Here is a 25,040-nt window from a genome sequence, read left to right on the forward strand (position 1 = left end):
TTTATCTATTCTCTCGATTCATTCGCTCACTTACGTTGAAACTAAAAACACACAAAAACTTTGTAACCAAACCACACACAAGCACACACAAATTAAAACATAACTAATTTTACGCCAACACAAAACAAACCCCTCGCTAAATCAATTCGCTTAATAGGTGGTATAAATTAATGCCCTCCTCAAAACATTTGGTGACCCCGACGTGATCGCGTAAAAAATCGTTTTCGTTAAAATAAAAGGTGAAAAGTGCTTATATATACATAGTTCGTATGCTCACACAATACAATTGCATATCGTTGCATCGCTATTGAACTTTATCGGTACATTCGAGTACATAGCATCTCTTTATATATTTGTGCACTAGCATATATGTAGTTGCAGCCCTTTTATATACTTTTCGTGCAAATTGTGTTTGTGCTGTTGGTTTTGGTGGTCCGATAGAACCGTAAGCTCACGGTCAGTGAACGCCAAGCTTGGCTCCGCTATTCTTTCGTTCTCTTTTCTCTGCGTTTGGTACAGCTGCATCGGTCGCAAACCCAAGGTGACATTTGAATACTCTTTTTGAAAATAAAATGGCAGAGAATGATTCGGTTACTGCGTTCCCATCCGGGGCCAATAGTGATTTTGACTTTTATAAAGCCAAAGCGGACTCGGTTTTTCGACAGCTAGTGGCTTTAAATGACTTTTTCGGTTCAGAAGAGGCGTCTCATTTTGATGAGGCCGACCTTCAAGTCAGGCTTGAGCTTATTGAAAAAATGCAAGATAATTTTGATAAGTCTCAAACAGCTGTCGAAAGGCTCAATCTACTAGAGCTGGCTAGTGATGTGCGTGCAAAATTTCTAAACATTTATTGTGCGGTGAAATCCAAAATATCTCGCGAACTAGCAAAACTCCGCCGAGTGTCAGTGATAAATTCGACTGCACTCCCAAATTTCAACATCGAGCAGGCTTCAACCTCCAGGGCTGGTGTCCGGGCCACTAGGCTGCCTGAGTTTAAGCTGCCACGATTTGGAGGCGCTTATATGGACTGGCCAGATTTCTACGCTATGTACACTACAGTCATCGGCAACAACGAGGACCTGACCAATTTGGAAAAATTCCAGCATCTACACTCCTGTTTGGATGGCCCCGCGTTAGACACAATTCGCTCGCTGGAGCCAACAGAGGCCAATTATGAGAAGGCAGTCGACCTATTGACTGCTAGGTTTGATAACAAACTTTTGCATTTTCAGGGGCACATACGATCTATTTTCAGGCTTTCTAGTGTGGTGAAAGGGTCGGCAAGGAGTTTGTGGCAATTGAGCGACGGCATCAACTCTCATCTGCGAGCCCTTAACACAATGGCAACCACTCAGGAGATTGCGGATGGAATGCTCATATCCCTGGTGTCCTCCAAACTGGATCAGCATACCCAGGAGAAGTGGGAAGAGGGATTGCCTACCAATAAGCTGCTAAAATGGACGGATATGGCTGCCTTTTTGGAGAAGAGATGTCGGATGATGGAAAACATTGAAAATGCTATGGTAACCCACACACCTAGCAACCAGGTGGGAAAAACTATAAATAAAAATGTCCAAAACGCTTGCACCGCATCATCCTACACCTCAGAATGTATTTTGTGTGATTCTAAGGATCACTTTATTTCGAAATGTCCACAATTTATTGCCTTGAGTCCCACACTACGCTACAAAGAAGCAAAAAGGCTACATCTTTGCCTAAATTGCCTGCGTAAAGGCCACAGCCTGCAGCAGTGCAAAGCTGGGAACTGCAGGCATTGTCGCTCTAAGCATCATACATTGCTACATTTGGAGTCAAATCCTGCTTCATCACCCTCGCAGCCCACATCCACTTCTGCTCCTCAAAATAGTGCCTCGCTCATTTCTGCTTCGCCAAATTCACCCCCACCTAAAGCCTCGGTAGATCATCAATCTGATTATGTGCTTCTTGCCACTGCCATCATATATGTCCGAAATCGTTCCGGCATAATGGTGCCCTGCAGAGCCTTGCTCGACTCTGCATCGCAAATTAACTTCATTACTTCTCGACTCGCTCATCAATTGCAACTGTCAACTCGTCGCTCAAATACATGCATCTCAGGTATAGGAGAGTCTTCACTCATGGCTGATAAGGCGGTAGATATTATTGTACAATCTCGCAACAAAGGTTACCGAACATCATTCGCTGCAATAATGACTAGCACCATCACAAATTATCAGCCGCATTTCGACCTAAACTCTTCAGAATGGAACATCCCCAGCAATTTATTCCTCGCCGATCCGCTCTTTCATAAAAGTCAAAGGATTGACATTCTTATAGGAGCTGGAATCTTCTTCGACCTGCTTTGCGTTGGGCAGATACGGCTGGCCGATCACCTTCCCTCCTTGCAAAAAACTAGATTGGGTTGGGTAGTATCCGGTGGCATATCTTCGCCGGCCCATAAACACTCTTCTCTTCCCGCATTGTCAGTTGAGCACGATGTACAATTGGAACCTGAATCGTTGCCGGACCTTGTCAAACGGTTTTGGGAAATTGACAGCTATTGTGGATCGTCATCTGCTCCAACTGATGAGAATGCCTTGTGCGAGAATTTATTTGCTCAATCTTATTCTCGGCTTGAGTCAGGCCAATATTCAGTTCGATTGCCCGCAAAGACTAGTCTCGATATGCTAGGAGATTCATACCATCGTGCTTTGCAGCGATTCAAATCATTGGAATCCAAATTGGCTAGAAATCCTAATCTCAAGGCTCAATATATTGCCTTTATAAAGGAGTATATCGATTTAGGCCATATGTCGCTCTCTTGCAAGCAGTCAGATTTGCCGCAATATTATTTGCCCCACCACTGCGTTCACAAATTGGACAGCTCGACTACCAAGCTCAGGGTAGTCTTCGATGGTTCTGCCAAGTCTTCGTCTGGATACTCTTTAAACGAGTTGCTCTTTGCTGGTCCCTCCATTCAGCCTAAAATCTTCAGCACTTTGGTTCGGTTCAGATTCTTTAAAGTGGCACTATGCGGCGACATCTGCAAAATGTATCGCTGTGTGCGTGTCTCCGAACCTGATAATCTGCTCCAATGCATCCTCTGGCGTGATAGTCCAAGCGAAGAAATTAAAATATACACCCTGGACACCGTCACTTATGTCACTAAGCCTGCTGCATTCCTAGCAATTCGTGCTATGCAGCAGCTCTCCTATGATGAGGAGAAGGATTTTCCTGTGGCAGCCAAGATCGTGCGTAGGGACTTTTATGTTGACGACCTTATTTCTGGAGGCGACTCGATCGAAGAGGTCGTTTATATCCGGCAGCAGGTTAAATCGTTACTTGCAAAAGGCCTATTTCCAATTCGTAAATGGTGCTCCAATGAGCCGGCAGCGCTTGAAGGAGAACTTGAGGCTGATCGCGAGAAAATGCTCAAATTTAGTGATGGGACTGACGTCGCCAAAACACTTGGCCTATACTGGGATACAAGTTCCGATAATTTGCTTTTTGGATTCTCTGGAAATGTAGCAGACAAGCCAGCTACCAAGCGCTCTATTTTATCAGCCGTAGCCAAATTCTACGATCCCCTAGGTCTTATACCGCCCATTATAACCAGGCTCAAAATATTCCTGCAAATCCTGTGGAAAGATAAGCTCGACTGGGATGAGACTTTGCCACAATCTTTGCATTCCTTATGGTTGGAACACTCCGCGCAAATCTCGGCAGTCAGCCATTTAAAATTTCCTCGCTTCATCATGCAATCTGACTCATCTTTGGAAATTTATGGATTTTGTGATGCAAGCTTGGCGGCATATGGTGCCTGTATTTATGTGCGCTCCGAAGCAGGGGGCACCAAGTCTAGAGTCTCGCCGCTTAAAACAATAACCATACCCAAACTTGAATTATGCGCAGCTCTATTGCTATCCGAACTCATCCACAACATCGCTAATGCCATTTCTCAGCCTTGCACATATCATTGTTGGTCTGACTCAACAATTGTGCTCTCTTGGATTCGCCAGGCCCCATCAGACTTTAACATTTTTGTCTCCAACAGAATCGCGCAGATTCAAGAAAGGACCAAGGATATGGCTTGGCATCATATATCGACCCACTACAACCCGTCTGACATATTATCCAGAGGATGTACTCCGCTCGAACTTTTGGATTCGACGCTGTGGCGTGAGGGCCCACCATTCCTGCGGACAGACGAAGCTTGCTGGCCGCCTCATACGCCTACTCTAGTAGATGTGCCTGAACGCCGCCGCCTCGCGCTGGTGCTGACGCAAAGCCAGGATATTTCGTATGGCTGCAAGTTTCAAAATTGTTTTGGAAAGCTGCAGCGAGTCTTTGGCTACATACATCGGTTCCTAATGCTAAAAGCCAAGGATGAGCCACGACGGCGAGGACCTCTTACAGTAGACGACATCAAGGGAGGCACGCATCTGCTCATCAAGGGAATCCAGCTCATCAACTTTGCTGAGGAGTATAAGGCCCTGCAATCCAAAAGGCAGATTTCCTCAAAAAGCAAGCTGTACTCGCTGCATCCAATCTGCGATGAATCGGGACTTATTCGAGTTGGCGGTCGGCTGCAGAATTCATTATTGGATTATGGTGCAAAGCACCCAATTTTGCTTCCCAAGGATCATCCAGTCACGTCAGCAACCATAGCTCACTATCATTTGAAATTTCTTCACTCAGGTCCGCAGAGTTTATTGGCGGCTTTACGGCAAAGGTTTTGGCCAATTGGTGGTCGAAAAATAGTCGCCGCCACTATCAACAAATGCATTCGCTGCTTTCGATTAAAGCCCAAATTAGCTGAGCACATCATGGCCCCCTTGCCATCCAACCGCGTGCAGCCAAGTCGACCATTTGTCACAGTGGGAATCGATTTCTGTGGTCCTTTCTACTCCAAGTCTGAAGTCAGAAACCGGCCACCCGTCAAATGCTATATCGCAATATTTGTTTGCTTCGCCACTAAAGCCTGCCATTTGGAGCTGGTGGAGGATTTGTCTGCGGCTTCATTCATCGCTGCCCTCAAGCGCTTCATAAGCCTAAGGGGCAAGCCTGGCACAATATGGTCCGATAACGCTACAAACTTCGTTGGAGCCAAAAACGAGCTGCTGGAACTGAGGCAACTGTTTCTCGCCGACCCTCAAAACAGCGATCTTCAGCAGGCCTTCGTTTCCATCGGGATCAAATGGCAATTTATTCCCCCTCGTTCGCCTCATTTCGGCGGCCTATGGGAGGCTGCCGTCAAATCTGCAAAATATCATTTTCATCGGGTCGTTGGCAACACTATTCTCTCATTCAATGAGCTTCGCACTTTAGTTTATGAAATTTCAGCGATACTTAACTCTCGACCGCTCTGTCCAATTTCAGAAAACCCTAACGATTTGGATGTCCTTACACCTGGTCACTTTTTGATTGGGTCTTCTTTCGCCACAATCGAGGAGCCCGACATCACGCACCTCAGCATCGATCGGCTGAGCCGCTGGCAACGAGTTTGCCAAATTCAGCAAATCATCTGGCGGAAGTGGAGTACCAGCTACCTCTCGCTTTTACAAGAACGTGGGAAATGGCGTGCATCAAGGCCCAACATCCTACCGCATAGCATTGTGGTGCTCAAGGAGGACAACATCCCTCCGCTTCAATGGCGTCTTGGCAGAGTGGAGAGCATTATCCATGGAGCTGACGGTGTGGCCCGTGTCGCTGTCATTCGGACAGCCACCGGCCTAATAAAAAGGGCTGTTGGCAAAATAGCTGTTCTACCCCTGGAAACCACCTCATCTGGCAGCGTGCCGCATCCAGCGGGGGAGCATGTCGGGAGCAGAAGCAGCAGATTTAATATTAGCATGTTTTAAATCATTATTTGTAAACAAGCGATCAGCTGCGGCAGAAGCTTTCCACCTCATAAGCCGGCATGAAAGCTCTTCCGCCGCAGCTCTTCTGTTTGGTTTATCTATTCTCTCGATTCATTCGCTCACTTACGTTGAAACTAAAAACACACAAAAACTTTGTAACCAAACCACACACAAGCACACACAAATTAAAACAACTAAATCAATTCGCTTAATAGGTGGCATAAATTAATGCCCTCCTCAAAACAATCTACAATACCTTTTAATCGTAGCACGCTGTCATTGTGAACGTACATTTAAGCCGATAGCCAAATTAAAAATGCCAAATAAATATATATTAGCTATATTTAATGTATAGCACAAGGAAAAGTATGAATAAACTAATGACATAAATTAAACAGGTGTCTGTCTGATGACGCAGCTATCGAGTTACATTTAGTTATACATATTCTATTCTATAGGACTAACTGACGGACTGATAGAAAAAATAAACCTTACATCCACTTTTGTGTCCTACAACATAGATTATAAACAAATAGTTCGTTGCAAATTCAACGAAAATTAAAGAATTTATTTCTGTGTGGAAGGCATAACGAAGATAAAAGAATTGATATCCAAAGTTTTTCCCAGCTAACAGCAGAAATCATGAAAATTGTGACCACGGCACCCTTTATACTCCTGGAATATAGGATATAAATAATAGGCTCTGTTTGAAATGCCCTTGTTTATTACGTTCTATCGTGATAACATTGATTTTTGGTGTATTCGCATATAAGCTATTTACAAAAGCACATCACTCAGGTTGCCCGATCGTCACCTTGATCCGTGATATTAAATTACCGGCCGAATCGCATGTGACCATAGTCATCAAACTGGTCATCACCTCCGCGCTTGCCGAACCTCATATGGCCGTAGTCATCAAAGCGTTTCGCTTTCGTCCGATCGTCATCATTGTCCAGGAGCAGGTCCAGTTCGATTGGTATAAGTGGACGGGAAAACAGGGGCACTCTGTTTCCAAAGCCCATTCTGTTGCGTGAGTTACCAAGCCCGGAAAGCGAGAGTCCCACAATGCTACCGCTGGACTGACCGGCTTCAGCTCCTATTTTTGACTCCAGATCTTGCACTCGTCGTTCTTCCTTTCCGATATCCAGACTGGTTGCCTGGGCTGCGTCTGGCACAACCAACAAGAAGTACAACGACAACACCCAGAGCGGAATCACCAACGAGGCGAAGTGCGAACAACCCCTGAGTCTCATTCTGGGCTTTGCCTTGAGCAGACTGGTAGCTACCGTTTCCCGTGTGTCCTTTTTATAGGATTGACGACTTTGCGGATTTCCCTCAACATCCCTCTCGTCTGCTTAATATTCCGCCATGGCGATGACAGAGCATTAACGGGTACCTGCAACTCAATAAGATTACCTTGATTATGGTTTGACTTTTGATTGACGTGATTGATTAAATTAGTAAGCAGTTTCTCTTGTTCTATTCTTGAAAAACATAATATGTGGAGCAAATGGCAAAATATTTAAAATATGGTTAAATAAATTTATTTATTACGACCTTATAGCATATTAAACAATGCACCAATAAACCAAAAATATGTACATATGTCTGTATATATTTGAAAAACTCCTTAAGTATGGAAACTCTTTATTATTGAACCCTTTCAGGGTATTTGACATTTAGTTAAAGTTTGTAAAGGCGTCATTTCCGACCCTATAAGGGATATATGTATATTATTTCAGCGTAAAGTCTTGTCCAATGGGGGGGGGTGTCACTTAAAGTGAAGGTTAGTATTCAGAATGTGCAGATAATGTTAATATTTCCATATGCCATCGATTGGGGACAAACCACTGATTCCCTTACATCTGTAACATCCTTAAAACATAATAGTGCATCCACCATAGGGAACTTGTTTATTGGTTTCAGTCACTTTTTATCTTTTTTGGGAAATCGACAGTTCTTTTATTTAAGTACCCTTCTTATTTAATTTTATTCGTTTATATATTTTGACCCATGAAATACATATATTTGCATCAGTTCACAAATCCATTGAGGCCTGAGAACATAGCTTTAACTTTTAAAATACATATATATTATTTTTTGAGCAAAACAAAAGGTTATGGGTGAGCCAAATAAGGTAATTATTAACATTGAAACAGCTTACATAGCATACATAGCAGAGCATACATAGTGCAGTATTCCATGGTAGTATTTTTTAAATTTGTTGGTTTTTGCATATTGATTTGGTAGTAAATAGTGTGCCTCGGTATTTTATAAAATTTATTAAGGCGTTCTGCTGAAATACCTGCGTTGTACTTTGTTACCATTTTATACGTTTACGTATATTCTTCGTATTTTAGGAATATTTTAAAGATAAAACGTGGAATAATTAATTAAATTGATAAAAAAAATAGCTTGGGCCTAAAATAAAAACCTTAAGTGAAATGTCAAAATACTTTTGTCTCGCCAATAATACAAGGAAAAAGAAGAAGCGAAAGCGGTAGATTTTTGTGAAAGTACTTTACATATATGTATGTATAATAAGTTATTTGCCTTATGACAAACAAAATAAGAAATCTCAAGAATATGCTACAATATATGGTGCATAAATGTGCACATTTTTTGTTGCATATTTTTTGGATAAGTACTTATACATATACTTATGTACACAAGGACTGAACATAGCAAATGACCCAAAATAACCATTAATGCGATTTTTACTTAAAATACATATGCATACATACTTAAAATACATAGATTACCAATACCATGGCATACTATGAAATATAGTGTTTTCAGTGGATTCTGGAACGGATGTTCGTCCGAAAAAGATTTGTGTATTTGCGCTTTTCTTGTCATTCTTCATCAACATTAATAAAATGTGTTATATGGCATGTCCGGATGCCCGAGTGGCTCCCATGTGAGAGTGGCTTCCTTGAGCACAAACCGTCTATAAGCAAACAAACTTTCTCCCTTATGTGCAATAAGAAAAAGGAAGCCGAAAACCAATTTTATTTTTTACATCATATCACTCATATCTTATGTTTTAGAGCCTTCTTACGGGTACCAAAATAGTAATGAATTGGCAAGTACCTTTCTTTCATTACACATTTTAAAATAAAAACATTACATGGCAGAAAGCAACCGATTTTGGAGACTGTAACATCTAGAGCTACCTAATCGGATGACAACATTCTTACAAGCGTGCAATTCTGCGGGAAGCCTCAAATTCTCATGACTCTGTGAGCAAGATAAGGGCAAAAGCAGGTGTTGACGCGAGCAGAACTACTGTTTGGCGAGTTATTTCCAAAGCTAAACATCTTAAACGCTTGAAACTTAAAAAAAAACCACCGCTTAACCCCAAACGAAAGGAAGCACGGTTGACCTTTTGCCGCGTCAATATGTCATGGTGTAACGAGTGGAGGCTCGTAGTTTTTTCTGACGAAAAAAGTTCAATTTGGAGGGGCCAGATGGCTATAATTATTATTTTCATGATCTGAGGAAAGAGACGCATCAATTGGAGCGTTTACATAGTCGAGTAGGCGGAGTTATGGTTTGGGGAGCCATATCTTACTATGGGACTTGTGAACTCCAATTCTTATCCTCAAACATGAACGCAAAAGCGTATCTAAACGTCCTCGAAAAAGCTTTTTCACCATTGGAAAATTTTTTCAATCATTTGCCTTGGACATTCCAGCACGACAATGCCCCAATACATACTGCACGTGTTGTAAAATCTTTTTTAAAAGATAAAAATGTTGAAACTCTGTACTGGCCACCATACTCCCCGGATCTGAATATAATTGAAAATGGTTGGGGATGGCTGGTCAGAAAGGTTTATGAGTCTGGCAAACAATTTTTAACAAAAGACGAACTAATTGATGCCATTCAGAGGGCGCCGCCGGTGGTAGCTCAAAGGGTTGAGACGACAAACATTCAGAGGGCCTGGGCTACAATATCCCTAGACTACATTAAAAGTCTATATGATTCGCTGTCCTACTGGATCTACGAGGTTATATTGAATAAGGGGGGCTCGACCCATTATTAAATTAACATATATATTTACATTAATACTTACTATTGAATAAAAACACATTTCCTAATACTTAAGTTCATTAAATATACTTAAAAAAACAAAAATTGTTATGGAATTTTTGAAGTTTTTAAGTTTTTTGTTAACCTTTATTAATTGTTAATTTAATTTAAGTTTTGTTACTTTTCTTATAATTAAAATTGATTACTCTATAAATAGAAACAAAAACATCAACGAGTTTTCTTTTTGTTTAAAAGATTTCGAGATTTGAAATTCCCTATGTAAAGTGTGCTATTCAAGTGAAACGCAGTGTATGTTCTGAACAAACTTTAATGGGGCGATCTTATTTTAATTTTTTTTAGTATCATGTAAAAAAGCATTTATCATTTAATTACATACAAAAAGCTTTGTATAATAAATCGATATATGTTTGTTCCAGAAACAATCGCAGTGTAAAGCAATGCTGTTCTATTAGTATTTAATTCTGCATATATGTAGATGTGTGTATACTGATCATATTGGGAACACTTGAGGTGCACATCGTCATTAAGCGGACGGGGCCGTCCACAGGCCGTAATAATATGGGACTTACATCGCTGGGTGTTGTGGAAGCCTCACCATAAGCTGTCCATTAACACATTATGCAGATTGATACATTTTCCTTTTCCATCAATTGACTTTCTTTGGACCCTCCTCAACAACATGTTTACCGAACTCTGTGTCTTCCTCAATTAGAACTGGAGTATAAATTGCCCTACTTCTTATAATATTGGCCACGCTTCAAAGATAGGTATTTGGCTTTGCAAAGAATTCGATTTGCGGACCGGATAGTCCGCATTCCACAAATTCAATCGCGCAGTTCGTCTCTTCACATCTGTATCTAAACATACAGGTGAAACCAAAACACACAAGGTACAGATAATAAGAATATTTTCTACGGAATTGACTAGTACAGTATGTTTTATTATCCGCAAAACTTAAAAGTTATACCTACCTGTAGACACGTTGGCAATGGTCAACAAACAGTGGTGGCAGTTAGATTGTGCAGGCCACTCGTGCGTGTGGGAACTGTCTGAAAAAGCTCAAAAAGTAAGTAAGCCGCTCCACGGCAAAGCCAGCTAAGATAAGATCCACAATCTGGACCCAGTGCTTCTGGACACATGCTCTTTTATTGTTGGTTTTTAGTAAGTTACTTTCTTCTACTTATTTATTCATTAAAATATCGTACTATTATACATAATGGATTATGTATAACCAAATTTGCGGAACTATGGCAGTATAGCAGTATAATGCTGATGCCTGTGTTTTGCCACTTGTTCGATTGACCAGTTGGCCATGCTGTCTTTGGATACCTGTAAAACTGGCTGCGGAATGCTGAATTTTCTCGTTTCATAAACTGTGGAATTTCCATAAGGCTTTGAGAAGCCAGTGTGCCGCTGACATACAGAAGGAGCCGATTGTGCAGTGGCAAGCGCAGGTTTGGGTGGCAGCCTGATATGCGTATTGCGTAACGATACATTGATTGCAATTGCAATATTCGGAAACTGAAGAACATTGTACCTGGCCTTGCTTAGTTTAAACTTAACCCTATTGCCTCTTCTTTGCGAATACATTAAGCAATTTTAAAATCATTTTATTTTAGATTTCCTGTACGAATTACTATTTGTAATTCCATTTTTTTTTTTAACTTTCTGATTTACCAGGCAACGTCCCTATTAAAAATCAAGTCACAGAACACGCGCCCACAAAAACAATCAAAGTCATCGCGCACTTGAATGCCAACAGAAGCGATACGATTTATAAGTGCAAGGGCTTATTCGAAGGCAAACAATAAATGTATTATTATTATTATTTTAAGGTTGTATGCAGGAAAGGATAAGTGACATCGTACAAACGTTCTCGACGGCGACAGCCGGTGGCAGCACTCCCCTTGGGCTAGATTACGCATGCTAATGCTGCCTTTGGGTGCGGCATGTTGTAGAAATGGATGCCACAGAGCTGGATTCGATAAGGTACTCCTCGTTATTTATTGTAAGTATTTATTGTGCATATTTCATTGCATACAGTATTTGTATGAAATAGGGGTAGCTATCCGGCTTACCGGTTAAGACACAAGTTTGATCTGAACGGAATGTACATACATCCGCTCTTCGGGAGAACCATCTCCCATGCGAAGGTATCTATAACATTTGGGATCACCTCCTAAATTGACATTGTAGTCTTATAATAATATTCTACAGTATGTATTATATTGATTAAAATATGGTATCTGTAGATACATGGTTTTTAGCGAGCGCATATACTTGTAGTATAAACCTAATAAGGCACACATATTCATTTATGTAAAATTGGTTTCAATGTGGGTATCCTCCCCCAGTTCTCCGCTACTTCGTTCTGCAGTGGTCTTCTCAATCTGGCTGCCAACTCGTTTATTCAAGGTGCTTTCAGGAAGGCTCCCATCACTGTTTTGAACGCACCCCTTTCTAATTTGACCAGCATCGCTAAACATTGTGTAAATCTATATATTTGTAAAGTACGTAGATCTACCCATCTGCACTATAGACCACTCTTATCTTCGCGGCTTTCCGAAGCTGCTGGCAGGCCCCAGTGGACCATAGATGGCATGTGGGTGCGTGGGATGAGCGTGATTATGCTGCCCCGGTCCGGGCCCGCCGCCCGAAATCGGTGTCCCTCCATTAGACATGGCGGCTTGTTTTCGTTGTAAAGTGTTCAGGCCCATGGGCCGTTCGCCGTCGTTAAGGTCAAGACCAGCAACCAACTGAGCAATCTCACGTTCCTTTTTCATGTCCGGCGGGTTGAACTGCAAGCTAGCCAAGGATCCGTGACTACGGCTGCGATGCTCCTGACGAATGGAGTAGCTAAAGGCTCGCTCGTTAAGATGTCCCTTTCGCTGTAAATATATATCGAGGACGTTTATTAGCAAAATATTCAGTAGGGAATTCTGACCGCATTATAACTTATAAGATCGGTTTTATAATTAAAAAGGAATGAATAGACAGACAGACCTGGCTAGACCGTCTCGAAACAAAGGCAGTTTTTCCCACCAAAGCACGAATGCAAATCAATCAAAGGCCGATCATTTAGTTAAGCACTCTTACCTTGTAGATCCCCGTGCCGCCTGGTGAAGGCGACTCGGCGCCTGAGTTGCCGGAGTCGTCTAGGCCATTACCCATCGACGCTGCCAGTTTGCGGCTGGAATTTCCTAACGGACGTGTCTCTCCGATCAGAGACTGGGCCAGTTGCTGCGGCGATACCATGGCCTGCTGTTGATGGTATGCATAGATGGGTGGCACAATGGGCATGCCAACGGGCATTCCGCCGCCGGATCCGCCATTTTTTTTGTCCTTTTTCTTTTTGCTTGAAGAGCGCGAAGGCTGCAAGGTAGCGTACTGCTGCGGCATCAGCACAGGTATCTGCAAGGGCGGCATGCCACACAGCTGTGGGTGTGCCGCATGGTGCATCATGTGAAGCTGTTGCTGATACTGCGGCTGATGGTGGGCATGGGCATGCGGGTTTGGAGGCGGATGATGGGCCAGGTGGTTAGGTGGGGGTCCCGTCGGTCCCGGCGGAAAGCCGCGATGGCTGATCGTGTGGTAGCGGGCTGCGTGCGGACCGTGAGCAGGGATAGGTCCGTAGATCATACTGCCAGGTCCCGCTGGTCCCTGCATTCCTGAGCGATGGAGAGCTGCTGGGTGCATTGGCTTCGGCCGGATGAGAGTGCCGGATAGGCTCTGGCTGCTGCTAGACTTGGCCGACTTCTTATCCCGTTTCGGCTTGCGCTCCTCCTTGATGGGGGGTGGAGGCACGTCGATGGGTGTGCTAATTTGGCGCGCCCTTAAAGGTCGCCCGAGAGTGGACGTGTTTCCGGAGAACAGTTCGTAAGGACTCTCGGCGGCTCCGATGCTGTCCAACTGATCCTGCGATCCGTTCCACACTTTGTGGTTTTCATCTCCATTGTACGACGCATCTCCGTCGTCGACAGTTACGTTGAGGTCAGCACTGCTTCCGTAAACTGGAAAAGACAAAAAGATGTTTTAGGGCTGGAATATGGATGGGTGTTTTGTAAACTTATTAAATATATAAAGTACTTTTGATGCCCCGTATTTTACGTGTAAAACTATTAAACTCTGCGTCAACGTAGAGTGTATATTCGATCACATAATGTATGTAAATTTGTGTATAGCTTGTGAGCTTGCTAGATTTGGTAAAAAATCGCATATCTACGATATTTCCGAGGTAAACGTGTGTTTTTAAACTCACGTTTTCCCATTAATAACTTCATAAAATAAGTAGTATACATATTCGATATAAATTATGTAAGCTAAAAATTTAAAATTTACAATTTTTACTTTTCAACATAATTTTATCATTGAAATAGCAAATGAGATGTGCCATAAAATAATTTGGATTTAAAATTGATTTAAGAATAAGATAATTATTAATATTTAAGTTTTCGGTCCTGGTTAAACATTTTGCTGAATTGGCCATATGTATCAATGCAATTAAACATCAATAGCATTTTATTTATTTATATATTATAATTTAAGAATTACAACAAAAATACAACTTTAGAATATTAATATATTACCTGCAATAGAAAGTGAACATTTTCTGCTAAGTTTTTGAGCTCGATAGTAGAAAAATGCCCACACTGACAAGATGCTACAAAATTAAAAAAAAAAAACTTTTTCAAACTTTTGATATGAATTCGAATTTGAAGTTGTGCCGTCCAAATAGGCCAACTTGGCATTGTAGAATGATTTGTATATATTAAGAAAATGCACATTATTTGGAATTTCAATAATAGATAAGTACTGATATTCTCAAATAAAAAGTCTAAGCCTAATAGATATTTAACAAAATATTGTCATCCAAATTAGATAAAATGACAAAGTTTAAGGATTTTAAAATACTTTTGTTATGGAATGGTAAGCAAAACTACACGTTTTCCGACCGTTACAAAATTTTTTTCTCAATATATCTATCTATATATTTTTAATATGATGTATTTCAAGTATATTCCATTAACTAAAAAATAACGATTGGTAAACTTTCAAGCCTGAATCGAAGAAGGTATGTAAGTATTTTGGCCAAGCCGATCACTTTGACTCGACCATAGTGCGCTGTCACCGATCGTTGTTAAGGAGCTCAAGCTCTCGAATACAAATTATTCAAAGCGCTGGCCATCGACTAAGCATGTCTAATCCACTCTTATACTGTGTGAATGAAAACGGGCCAAGACCACTGGTCGGGCGACGGCATTCAAATTAACTGGCCGGATTGCGATTGAATGGGTTCGACTTGTCCACCGCTGGACCGCTTCTCTACTCACCCAACGGAACCAGGCCCACCACCTATAAGACAGCCAGTAGCAGCTGTCGCTGTTCTGCAGTGCATTTGGGTCACGGCGACAACGGTTTCGTAATAAATAACGGTAATTTAATAACATAAGCGTGGCTACACCTGTCGCCATACCCCTGACCCGCTGTCCGGCTTGGTTCCGTTCAGGCCGGTACCAAACCCAACCAGCCCCAGAGCCGAACCCGATCGTCGGGTCCCCGCCCCACTTTCCGTCCACTCTTGGCCACATTGCCAGCCAAGCCGAAGCGACGAGTCACTTGACGAATGTCTTTTGAGGCCGTATTTGAATCTTCTTCATGCTTCTATTTACTTTGTTTGTTTGTGGTTGGGATCCTATGGTTTATTTTGTTATTACACTTCTGGTCTTTTGCAAGGCCTTTTTGTCTTTCGCTCCGGGGTCAATAGACTCAGTTGTCTTGGGTAATAAGAGCGAACTTCGTGGCCATCAAGTCTCTTCCTCGAACCAATGTTGAAAAGGAACAATAGTCTGTTTTGTGGGAAAACCTGCATAGGAGAAGCCTAATTAGCAACACAGCAATATGGCAGTTTCCCATGGCCAAATGCCGTATGCAAGACTCCAAGAGACTCCAGCCAGGAGACTGGACTTAAATCTTCACGTGTACAAATCAGCATGCTTTCGAAAGCGAAGTAACCAGAAAACTAATATTTTAGTATTAGCATTAAGCCATTATTAATCAGAATGTCGGCCACAATCATAAGCTTAGTGATCGCGTGCCCAATTATCCGGACGCGACATGGATGCAACTGTCGTCGATTTACCAGCTAACCATTTAAGTGAGATGAAAGCTTTATCAGTCGGTTTCGCCTTTCCATTTTGCAATCATGCCGCTACGTTTACCGAGCACTGGCTGCGATTTGCGTAAACTGCTGCGGAAGTGAGTTGGATTCCTGATCATTTAATTGTCCAATCCAGTCTTCTGGCTTCGATTTCAGCGGGCTAAATAGCAGAAAGCTAATTACACTTCCACTTGTATCTCAAGCTGTTGTTTCTGGAGCTTAAATTACCTAAAAACTTTCCTGCTTCTGTGGCGCAAATCCACGAAAACGTATTAACAGCCGGGCTCGCTCTGAACAGCCGTCTTACGTCATATTCGTCGGAAGCCGAGTAGTCGGCATAAGCTAAAAGTAAAATTGATACTCTCACTCATTTGCCGAGGGACAGTGGACGGGCAAGCGTGCGTGAAAATGGTTTTCTAAGCCTAACTTCCCTGAGATGGCTGTGTATAAATATATATATACATATGAACAAATGTATATAGATACATAAGTATGAACGTGAGCCGACTCGATGTTAATTTGTTGCACAGGAAAGGCGACTAGAGTCGAAATACCACATAGCCAACGCTTGCCAAAACACTCTGCTGGCATTTAGCCGTTTCGGAGCCCCTCGAATTCCAGCCAGTCGGAAACAGGAGTGGCAGCAACCAAAACTGCGCCCAGCGTTTGCGAATATTTTCTCCCTGCACTGCCCGTCCCCCTGGTTCGAACTAAAGAAAACGAACACAGAGCTGAAAACCAGTCGTAAGGCATGAAGTTTTCTTGCTGTTTCGATCACTGCGTTTGCAGAGCTTCGGGTTACAGCGTTGGAGGGACGCACGTGCAACTGCAAGACGAAATCTAGGCCGACCAAGCCAGATTGGAATGTCAGACGAATGGGTGCACAGCTGAATCAAACTCGCACGGATGCAAATAGCCGTTTCCAACGATAGTCAGCTATGTATGTACTGCGCTGAGGCGATTAAATATGATTCCTGCACCAGAAGAGTTCAAAATAAATTCGAGCACACACCAACTTATCGGATCTTGTACGCCCTTAGATATTCGGAAGTATCCATTTTTATACCCTTACAATGTATTATCAGTCAGAAGTTTGCAACGCAGTGAAGGAGACACCTCCGACCATATAAAGTATATATATTCTTGATCAGGATCAACAGCCGAGTCGATCTAGCCATGTCCGTCTGTCCTTCTGTCCGTTTCTACGCAAACTAGTCTCTCAGTTTTGAAGCTATCTGAATGAAACTTTGTAGTTAGCCTTCTATATACTCTCACTCGTATATATGCCGGAACGGGCCGGATCGGGCGAATTAAATCATATAGCTGCCATAGGAATGATCGGAAAATGTTAAAAAAAAAAAATTATAACATTTTTAAAAGAATATAATCAAATTTGATATATACCCATATCATATTATTTTACAATTTTGTGTAAAATTTTATGAAAATCGGACAACTATATCATATAGCTCACATAGGAACGATCGAGAAATTAATACAATTAAAAATTATAACGTTTTCAGATTTTAGTCTTAAATTTTGTATCAAATTTTATGAAAATCGGACGACTATATCATATAGGTGCCATATAAAACGATCGTTAGATGTGGAGCAAAAATGCAAATCTGTGAATGTAAAACTGCAAATATAATATGTATAGGTGAATGAAATGAAAGCAGGTATTTCTTCATTGTTTTTTAACATAAATATATATAATTTATATTGTATGGATTCCTTGTCATCGAAGTTCTATCTGCAAGGGTATATACACTTCGGCGTGCCGAAGTTAGCTTCCTTTCTTGTATTCATTCGTTTACTTCAAGTGAATGCAGAATGGCAAACACTACCTGAACAAAAGGAATGACATAAATACATACATATGCATGTTTGCCATCGCAATTTACACAGACCAAAAAAAATATATGTACATACATTGATGAACAATTCAAGTAAATATGTATGAATCCTCGGGATTCAAGTTCCAAGTTTTAATAAAACAAGTATACAAAATAGGATGTTGAAAAACTAAGCAGATCATTATTATTTGGTCACCAATAAATATTTCCATTGCTTGTTTACAGTAATTTCATACATGTCATATATTAAAAAAAAGTGATCTTATTTGTTACAATTCCTTGACTTTTATTTAATTATTAACAATTAATATTAGAGCTTTGACTTACTTTTGGCTGCATTCGAACCATGCAAACTAGATGTGTACATATCAAGAAAAACTAAATAGCAATAATATTAAATGTATGTAGCTCACCGACATGAAGCTGTTGCCAGTGATGTTGGCAAACGAGTTATTCAACTGCATTTTGATTTCGGTTAATTTGCTCCAACTGCCTAGGAACCACTCCCCTAACTTTTCGCTTCCTTCTCTCAGCCACTCCGAAGCCTCTTTGCATAATAATAATGCAACAGCAGCAGCAAAAGAGATCGTTGCCAAATGGACGCAAACGATGATCGTAATAGCCGCTCAAAATGTTGCAGCCCCAGCGGAAGCCGGCCTGTGGAGAAGAGTTGGTGCAGCAATGGCTCTTGCGATGCTTCGAGGCTTCTGTCATGGTCAAGTGGGCACTCTCACGGACACTTTCCAGTGTGGTGCAGATTATCATTCATATGCTAATGGTGGTGGTGGTTCAGAAGAAATCTCCCTTATAACCAAGGCAGTGAGGCTTCCCAGACGATTCGTGACAGTGATCAAATTAAGATGTATGTACAATAAAGCTTTACAGCTCTTAGAGAGCACAGAAGGCATAATCATATTTGGAACTCAATATGTACTCTTTACTGCTATGACTATCTACCAAGTACTTCTAAACAATTCCAAGTATGCCATTTTTTAACAGAAAATACAATTGTACATGCAGTAATATAGGGCACGTAATCTTCTTGCAGGGCATTATAATTATAGTCAGACGTTTCCAAAAGTGTAGAAATCAAACCTAATACAGTATATATTTATACCCTTGCAGGGTATTATAATTTCAGTCAGAAGTCTGCAACGCAGTGAAGGAGGCACCTCCGACTATATAAAGTATATATATTCTTCATCAGGATCAACAGCCGAGTCGATCTAGCCATGTCCGTCTGTCCGTCTGTCCGTCTGTCCGTCTGTCCTTCTGTCCTTCTGTCCGTCTGTCCGTCTGTCCGTTTCTACGCAAACTAGTCTCTCAGTTTTGAAGCTATCTGAATGAAGCTTTGTAGTTAGCCTTCTATGTACTCTCACTCGTATATATGTCGGAACGGGCCGGATGTAAAGAAAAAATTCAAATCTGTGAATGTAAAACTGCAAATATAATATGTATAGGTGAATGAAATGAAAGCAGGTATTACTTCATTGTTTTTTAACACAAATATATATAATTTATATTGTATGGATTCCTATTCATAGAAGTTCTATCTGCAAGGGTATATAAACTTCGGCGTGCCGAAGTTAGCTTCCTTTCTTGTTTCACAATATTTTCATCTACTCATTGATGTGGAAATTTTTTAAAAGTTCATATCGATGGTTTTCATTAACTTAAAGAAAATCCTATTTTCAATTCCACCAATTTGATTTAACTGCAAAATACAAGGGACTTAACATTTAGATTTAATATATATTTTAATTATTATTAATTATTTTAATTTTTTTCTTCTAGAATATGAAATAGTTACACAAAAGAAACGGAAGGTTACTTGGCAATTTGACAAAATTAATGTGTCAAACTTAGACATGGCAGAAGTGAAACTTTCAGTGTCTCTCTTCCATTTTTTTCTAAGATATTATTTAAATAACTACGAATTAATGGGTCTGAGTTTTTAAAATCATAAGCTCGCGATTTATTAATTTAAGAGCATTACTTTCCTTTAATGTAGTATAATATAATTAATCACTTCCCAACCGTCAAAAAAATATATATTCACAGATATAGTGGTCCCTTTAATATAATTTTAAATTCATTTATTAAAAAATTATTGCGAAAAAATGTTGTTTCCGTATATTTATTTATTGTTTTATCATGAAAATGTGATCATGCCAAATTTTAGTTTATTTATAAACCTTTCTATTCCAGTTAATTTAATTTTTTTCGCCGACAACATACATATTTAAAGGTGGCATTAAAAGATCGGAATGCTATAATAATATATTATATATAATTTCTAACTTTCAAAACGAATTAATACAGTTGACTCAGTGACAAATTACAAGAAGTATATTTCTGTCTCTAGCTTTAATATACATTTACAGCCGAATTTTGTTAAGGAGACTTTATAGAACCATTCTGACTTTTTTTAACAGCGTTGCATGTTGCAAATCAGTCTAATATTTAACCTTTTATCGCATATTTGTATGTGATAAAAAGAGTGATTGAAGAGTGATTGAAGAGTGATATAACATTTGTGTAATCATCATATTCTTACGCTTTTTGTTTAAGTAAATAGTAGACCCTAATTTTTTGTGCAATCCGTAGGTTCATCCCAATGGAAGTGAATGTATTTCTCGAAGAGCAATGACAACCTTAATCTTGGATATGACTACAGCGCGAGGCAAATTAAAAATGTTAATGAATAGAAAATCTTACACACATACCGCCATGGGATTGTCGGAGATGAGCGTGTTCCACAAAAGATATTATCGCTTCTCGGCAGAGTTTCACTCAAGCACTCTCACATTGACGTATTCTGGCGAGCGTCTCTGCGACTCTCTCTTTTCCCCAGCGATTTCACACCTGCCTGGTGACTTCCCAACGCTCCAAGCTCGTAGAATAAGAAAGCGGCGGGTCAACACCCCAGAAAATTAGAAGGCCCCAGCCGAATTTTCTCACGCGCTTATCCCGATATATTTACTCGATGGGCGCAGTTGCATGTGTATAATGAGTACAGTGGTACCACGGCTCCCTTGCCGCAAAGTCTACAACCTCATCAGTAATCTGCACACGACCACAGACTCCAACGAGTCTTTACAGCGCCTTTCCAACTGTTTGGCTTAGTACATCACACCGTCTCATGGTCAATGGGAGACAATCTTGTAGGTGCCTGAAGGGCTGGTTTGTGACCAAAGCAAAAAAACAGGTAATTGGCCGAAGAATGACCAAGAGGCTTCAATCAGTTTTGATTTATTTCAACATTTATAGTAGTTATAGTTCCAAGAGCCGATGTACATATAAAGCAATACAGATATCAGTAAATGAAACGGATAAACATATTTAAAACAGGATAAGAAACCGAGGATTCTTTTTTGTTGGCAAAATATAGAACAAACATGTGTGGAAATCAAATTAGTTTTAAATTATGTAAATCGTTATTGGTTTCTACCTGTCTCATGACAGCTCTCTGTCGCTAAAATAAAAATCTCTTAAAATGAACTAAAGTGGTATTAATTAGGAAAGAAAAATAAAACAATCTCATCAAGCGTATAGTTGCGCTTTTCCAATAGAGTTGGCCGCACGTAAAATAAATATATTAACTTTTTGAGAGTTATATTTTTTTTTAAGAATAAAGATTACAATGTTAAAATCTTATAAAATATTACAATACCAAAAGGCACCTGCAAAGGGAAAGATTGGCTAAATTTGTTGGCTGCAACTCGAGGTATGATATGAAATCATTATCTATACAGAGATATACAATTGTATATATTTTAATAAATGCCAAAAAGACACAGATTTCCGAGCAGGACATGGTATAAATTGTTTTTTCGTCCCAGTCCCTTAAAAAAGAGAGATTTGTCTTTGAAAAAATGCATTTCAATTTCGGCATGATTAAAGTATTTAAAGGCAGACAAACTAAAGACTACGTAATTTATCTATTGCTTTTTTCCAGCGAATGCTCATATAACCTAACCAGCTGACATACCTCTGCCGATCCAATATACATATACATATAAGCAAATTAACAGCTTGGGAGTGGGATTGGCAGCAGTTCAGTCGGAGCAAAACTACACAACAAAATTATATAGATTTTTGAATGGCGAGATAGAGATCGAAACAGTGCTGTTTTCTCAGCTTCGGCGAGTTACACAGTAATTATCATAACTTCGCTACAACCAAGGAACTCAAAAACAGCCGAGTCATAAAACGGCTATTTAAGCTTCTTTTCGGCTTCTGCCCGCTGCTCTGACCGGTCTCTATCGTTAAAATTTAAATGAGTGGAAAGTGTTTGGAACGCAGCAAAACAGCAAAAAGTATGTCTTCAACTGAGAGACTTCGAAGTCGTCACCATCGCCATCTTTATTGTCGTCCGCTTCAAGGTTTCACCAGCGAGTTAGGGTAGGGCCGTCGTCTGTTCGACGTCTGCAGGCCTTTCGTAAAATGGTCAATACTGAATACCTGCGCTGCACCCAAATACTCTTGGGATTTGTCTCTTTCTTTTACTATGGTCTTAGGTGTGTCCGAACCGGAGAGTACCTGACCTAAGCAGGTGTGCTGATGCGGACGCTCATGGAGGGTCCATCTTGCCAAACACTTTTACAAGCAGCTAATTTCGCTCCGTCGAATGTCTGACTGCTGAGATCACACGGATAGCAAAAATAGACACCAAGTTAACATTCATATGATGCCTTTAGTAGATTAGTTCGATTGTACAGGACAAATACTTGATCAATAAATATTAAAGATTGCAAGTTTCTTTACACCTTTGTAGGGTATTATAAAATAAAATGAATGCAATCTGGCATAGGTATGATTGATCCCAAGATCGAACTGCAAACTACAAGGGCATACAGACTTAGGTATCCCAAAGTTAGTTCAATTTCATGTTTAAAATAGCCTTGATGGGTAGATACTGGATAATGGAGTTAAATGCTATTTTAGTCAAAACGATGATCTGTTTTCATAGTGCCCTGTTATGCACATACATTATTGTCAGACTATAAAAAGCTGGTATTGCTAAAATCAAGACGAATAATAACCCGTTTAAGCACATTACATAGCCTACTCACAGTTCTTGACGGATGTGTATCCCTCTGCTGCGCTGCCGGAACTGCCGCCGTTCATGCCCAGAGCGGATCCGTTGGGGGCGTGGCCGTTAGAGGCGCGCCCTAGACTGTTGAGAGTCGTTGTGCTGCCAGCCCGCGACCTCCACCCCCCTTGTGCGGAGAGGGCGAGATGGTGGCTTCCGCCGCCGTTGGACGGCCCGACGTTGGTCAGGTCGCCGTTGGACTTGCTGCCAGCCGCGCTCTTCAGAGTGCCATAGACGCTGCTGCCTCCACTGCCCGTCTCCAGCTGCCGGGCGTACGAGTTGTCGGCGTAGGCGTGGAAGCAGCACCTGACTAGAGCGTTTGCAGCCGCCTCCCGCTTGCAGATGAAGACGTGGCACTCGAGCACCTTGATTCCGGTGGTGCGACGGAGGATGGCGGCGAATATGGGCGGATGCTGGGCTCGCGGGGCCCGTGCGAAGGGCGAGTCCAGCGGGAGGAACTTGGGCTCGGGATGGGAGTTTCCCCGCTCCGGGATCATCACCTGGCGGACGGCTGCGCAGTAGTGCAGCGACTCGATCGGGAAGAAGCGCGTTATTTGCTTGAGGTTCTCATCAACGTTCTCCAGCAAAATGCCATTCGACCACACGCTCAGCCAGCTGTCAATGCCCTTGGCGCCCACGGCCCCCTCCGAGGGATACAGGCTGCGCAGCGGCTCCTGGATGCCCTGCAGCCCGTCCTTACTCTGGCGCGGAACGGCGCTTCCCAGGTAGAGCACGCGGCAGCGGCAGATGGGCGTGGAGTCACCCATTGTCCGGCTGAGCAGACCCAGTGGCAGAGCAACGGTCGCCGTAGAGAAGGTTTCGTAGCTGGTGAAACTCAGACACGAATCCAAACTAGTCGTGAAGAGTGGCGGGAGGCGAGGGGGGCAGCGGGCCCAACAATGTGGATTTTCTGGTTTTGCTTTGTGTGCTATCCACGTCCGTGTGCACAGGTATTTCGCCGTCTGGCTGCTGGTGTATGTATTTGACTGTGTCTGTGTCGGTGGCCAGGTTCGGTTCTCAAGCCGTCGAGAGAGAACTTTTTCGCTTAGGTAAGCGTTTATTTTTTGCCTCGCACACTGAAGCACTTGCACCAACACTAGCGCCTTACACCAGCACCGGTGTACGTACACTCGTGCATAGTGGTGGTGGTGGGGTCGCGCACCTAGACAATCACTTGGGCAATTTAATTATCGATCTACAATCCAGACCTCTGTCGGAATTAAGTGAATCCCGAGTCGCTGCTTTTTAGCAGGTTCGATATTACGATGAAAAGACTTCCGGCGGACTGGCGGAGACGTCTCTAATCTTACACACACGCGCACACGCACACACTGGAGCTGAACACAGACACGGGCTTTCGATCAGGTTGCAAGACAAATATGGCGTCGGGGATTCTGATTCCGGACTTCCTCCTCGCACTTTTCACCATGGGCACGATCTCCTCTCCGACCGAAGAAACCTAGTGAGGTGGCCCAGTGGGCTGCAGTAATTTTCTTGGGTCGATGTTGATCTTGGTTACACGACAGTTTTGCCAACACTTTAATTGTAGAATAACTAATTTAGTCTTTGGGAGTAGATTTTGTGGTTTCTTCGGATATTTCCGCCGCCTGAAAACTATAAGTTTTGTTGCACGTCTACAGCTCACAACAGACGCGACAACTTATTTTCTCCTTGGAAATTCACGAAGATTCAATTTTTTCCGCGACACAACCGTCTTCGTTGAGTGAAATTTGTAAACTAAAAACTGGAATTCTTTGAACTTCGCGCGATTCAGTTTGGAGCCACAAAGTGGAGGTGGTGAAACATCGATGTCCATGAACATCGATGTTTTTAGCGATCGATGTTTTAAGAAAAATAATAAAACAAAAACAAAATTCTATTTTCCTTAAATTTTATTTCCACATTTAATGTTGCTTAGAAAAAAATAACTAAAAGAAAAAAATTGTAAATTAAAATATAATCAAAATGAATATATTATGATATGAAAATATTACAGTTAACTGATGCATTATTTCTGTAGGTATTTTGGAAATTAA

The 25,040-nt window shown here is 41.5% G+C and overlaps 3 protein-coding genes and 1 long non-coding RNA gene across 5 annotated transcripts; 2 read left to right on the forward strand and 2 right to left on the reverse strand.

The window, feature by feature from the left end:
* LOC147645092 (uncharacterized) lies at nucleotides 1–6,235 on the forward strand. Its single transcript, XR_015270743.1, has 2 exons — nucleotides 1–157; nucleotides 6,056–6,235. It is a non-coding gene; the product is annotated as an uncharacterized LOC147645092 (long non-coding RNA).
* LOC110187736 (uncharacterized) lies at nucleotides 16–6,235 on the forward strand. Of its 2 annotated transcripts, none has more exons than XM_086829068.1 (2): nucleotides 16–1,547; nucleotides 5,359–6,235. In XM_086829068.1, the coding sequence occupies exons 1-2, from the start codon at nucleotides 573–575 to the stop codon at nucleotides 5,401–5,403; spliced, it is 1,020 nt and encodes a 339-aa protein (XP_086685194.1). In that variant the 5' UTR covers nucleotides 16–572; the 3' UTR covers nucleotides 5,404–6,235. The 2 variants fall into 2 exon arrangements, with proteins under 2 accessions (XP_086685194.1, XP_020812852.2); XM_020957193.2 differs by having other exon boundaries at nucleotides 149–1,547; nucleotides 4,034–6,235.
* Nucleotides 6,236–6,546: 311 nt separating this feature from the next.
* Nucleotides 6,547–7,292, reverse strand: Dsk (Drosulfakinin). Its single transcript, XM_020957405.2, has one exon. It carries the CDS (start codon nucleotides 7,091–7,093, stop codon nucleotides 6,674–6,676), a length of 420 nt encoding a protein of 139 aa, XP_020813064.2. The 5' UTR covers nucleotides 7,094–7,292; the 3' UTR covers nucleotides 6,547–6,673.
* Nucleotides 7,293–11,898: 4,606 nt separating this feature from the next.
* On the reverse strand, nucleotides 11,899–24,750 carry LOC110187662 (uncharacterized). Its single transcript, XM_020957081.2, has 3 exons — nucleotides 22,985–24,750; nucleotides 12,993–13,906; nucleotides 11,899–12,784 (listed from the first exon to the last, which is right to left on the reverse strand). The coding sequence occupies exons 1-3, from the start codon at nucleotides 23,769–23,771 to the stop codon at nucleotides 12,443–12,445; spliced, it is 2,043 nt and encodes a 680-aa protein (XP_020812740.2). The 5' UTR covers nucleotides 23,772–24,750; the 3' UTR covers nucleotides 11,899–12,442.
* Nucleotides 24,751–25,040: the final 290 nt, after the last annotated feature.

This window comes from Drosophila serrata, unplaced genomic scaffold (genome assembly GCF_035046125.1).
Source record: "Drosophila serrata isolate PLE 108 unplaced genomic scaffold, ASM3504612v1 contig_20, whole genome shotgun sequence".
Classification (NCBI taxonomy): Eukaryota; Metazoa; Arthropoda; class Insecta; order Diptera; family Drosophilidae; genus Drosophila; species Drosophila serrata.

What these genes read in the sequence shown, in the direction of transcription:
- LOC110187662 (XM_020957081.2), bottom strand. Translation starts at nt 23,771, where the DNA reads ATGGGTGACTCCACGCCCATCTGCCGCTGCCGCGTGCTCTACCTGGGA. An exon ending in ATACACATCCGTCAAGAACT is followed by an intron (nt 13,907 to 22,984) that starts GTGAGTAGGCTA and finishes TGTCTTTTCCAG; the next exon opens with TTTACGGAAGCAGTGCTGAC. An exon ending in GCGGCACGGGGATCTACAAG is followed by an intron (nt 12,785 to 12,992) that starts GTAAGAGTGCTT and finishes ATATATTTACAG; the next exon opens with CGAAAGGGACATCTTAACGA.
- Dsk (XM_020957405.2), bottom strand. Translation starts at nt 7,093, where the DNA reads ATGAGACTCAGGGGTTGTTCGCACTTCGCCTCGTTGGTGATTCCGCTC.
- LOC110187736 (XM_020957193.2), top strand. Translation starts at nt 4,065, where the DNA reads ATGGCTTGGCATCATATATCGACCCACTACAACCCGTCTGACATATTA.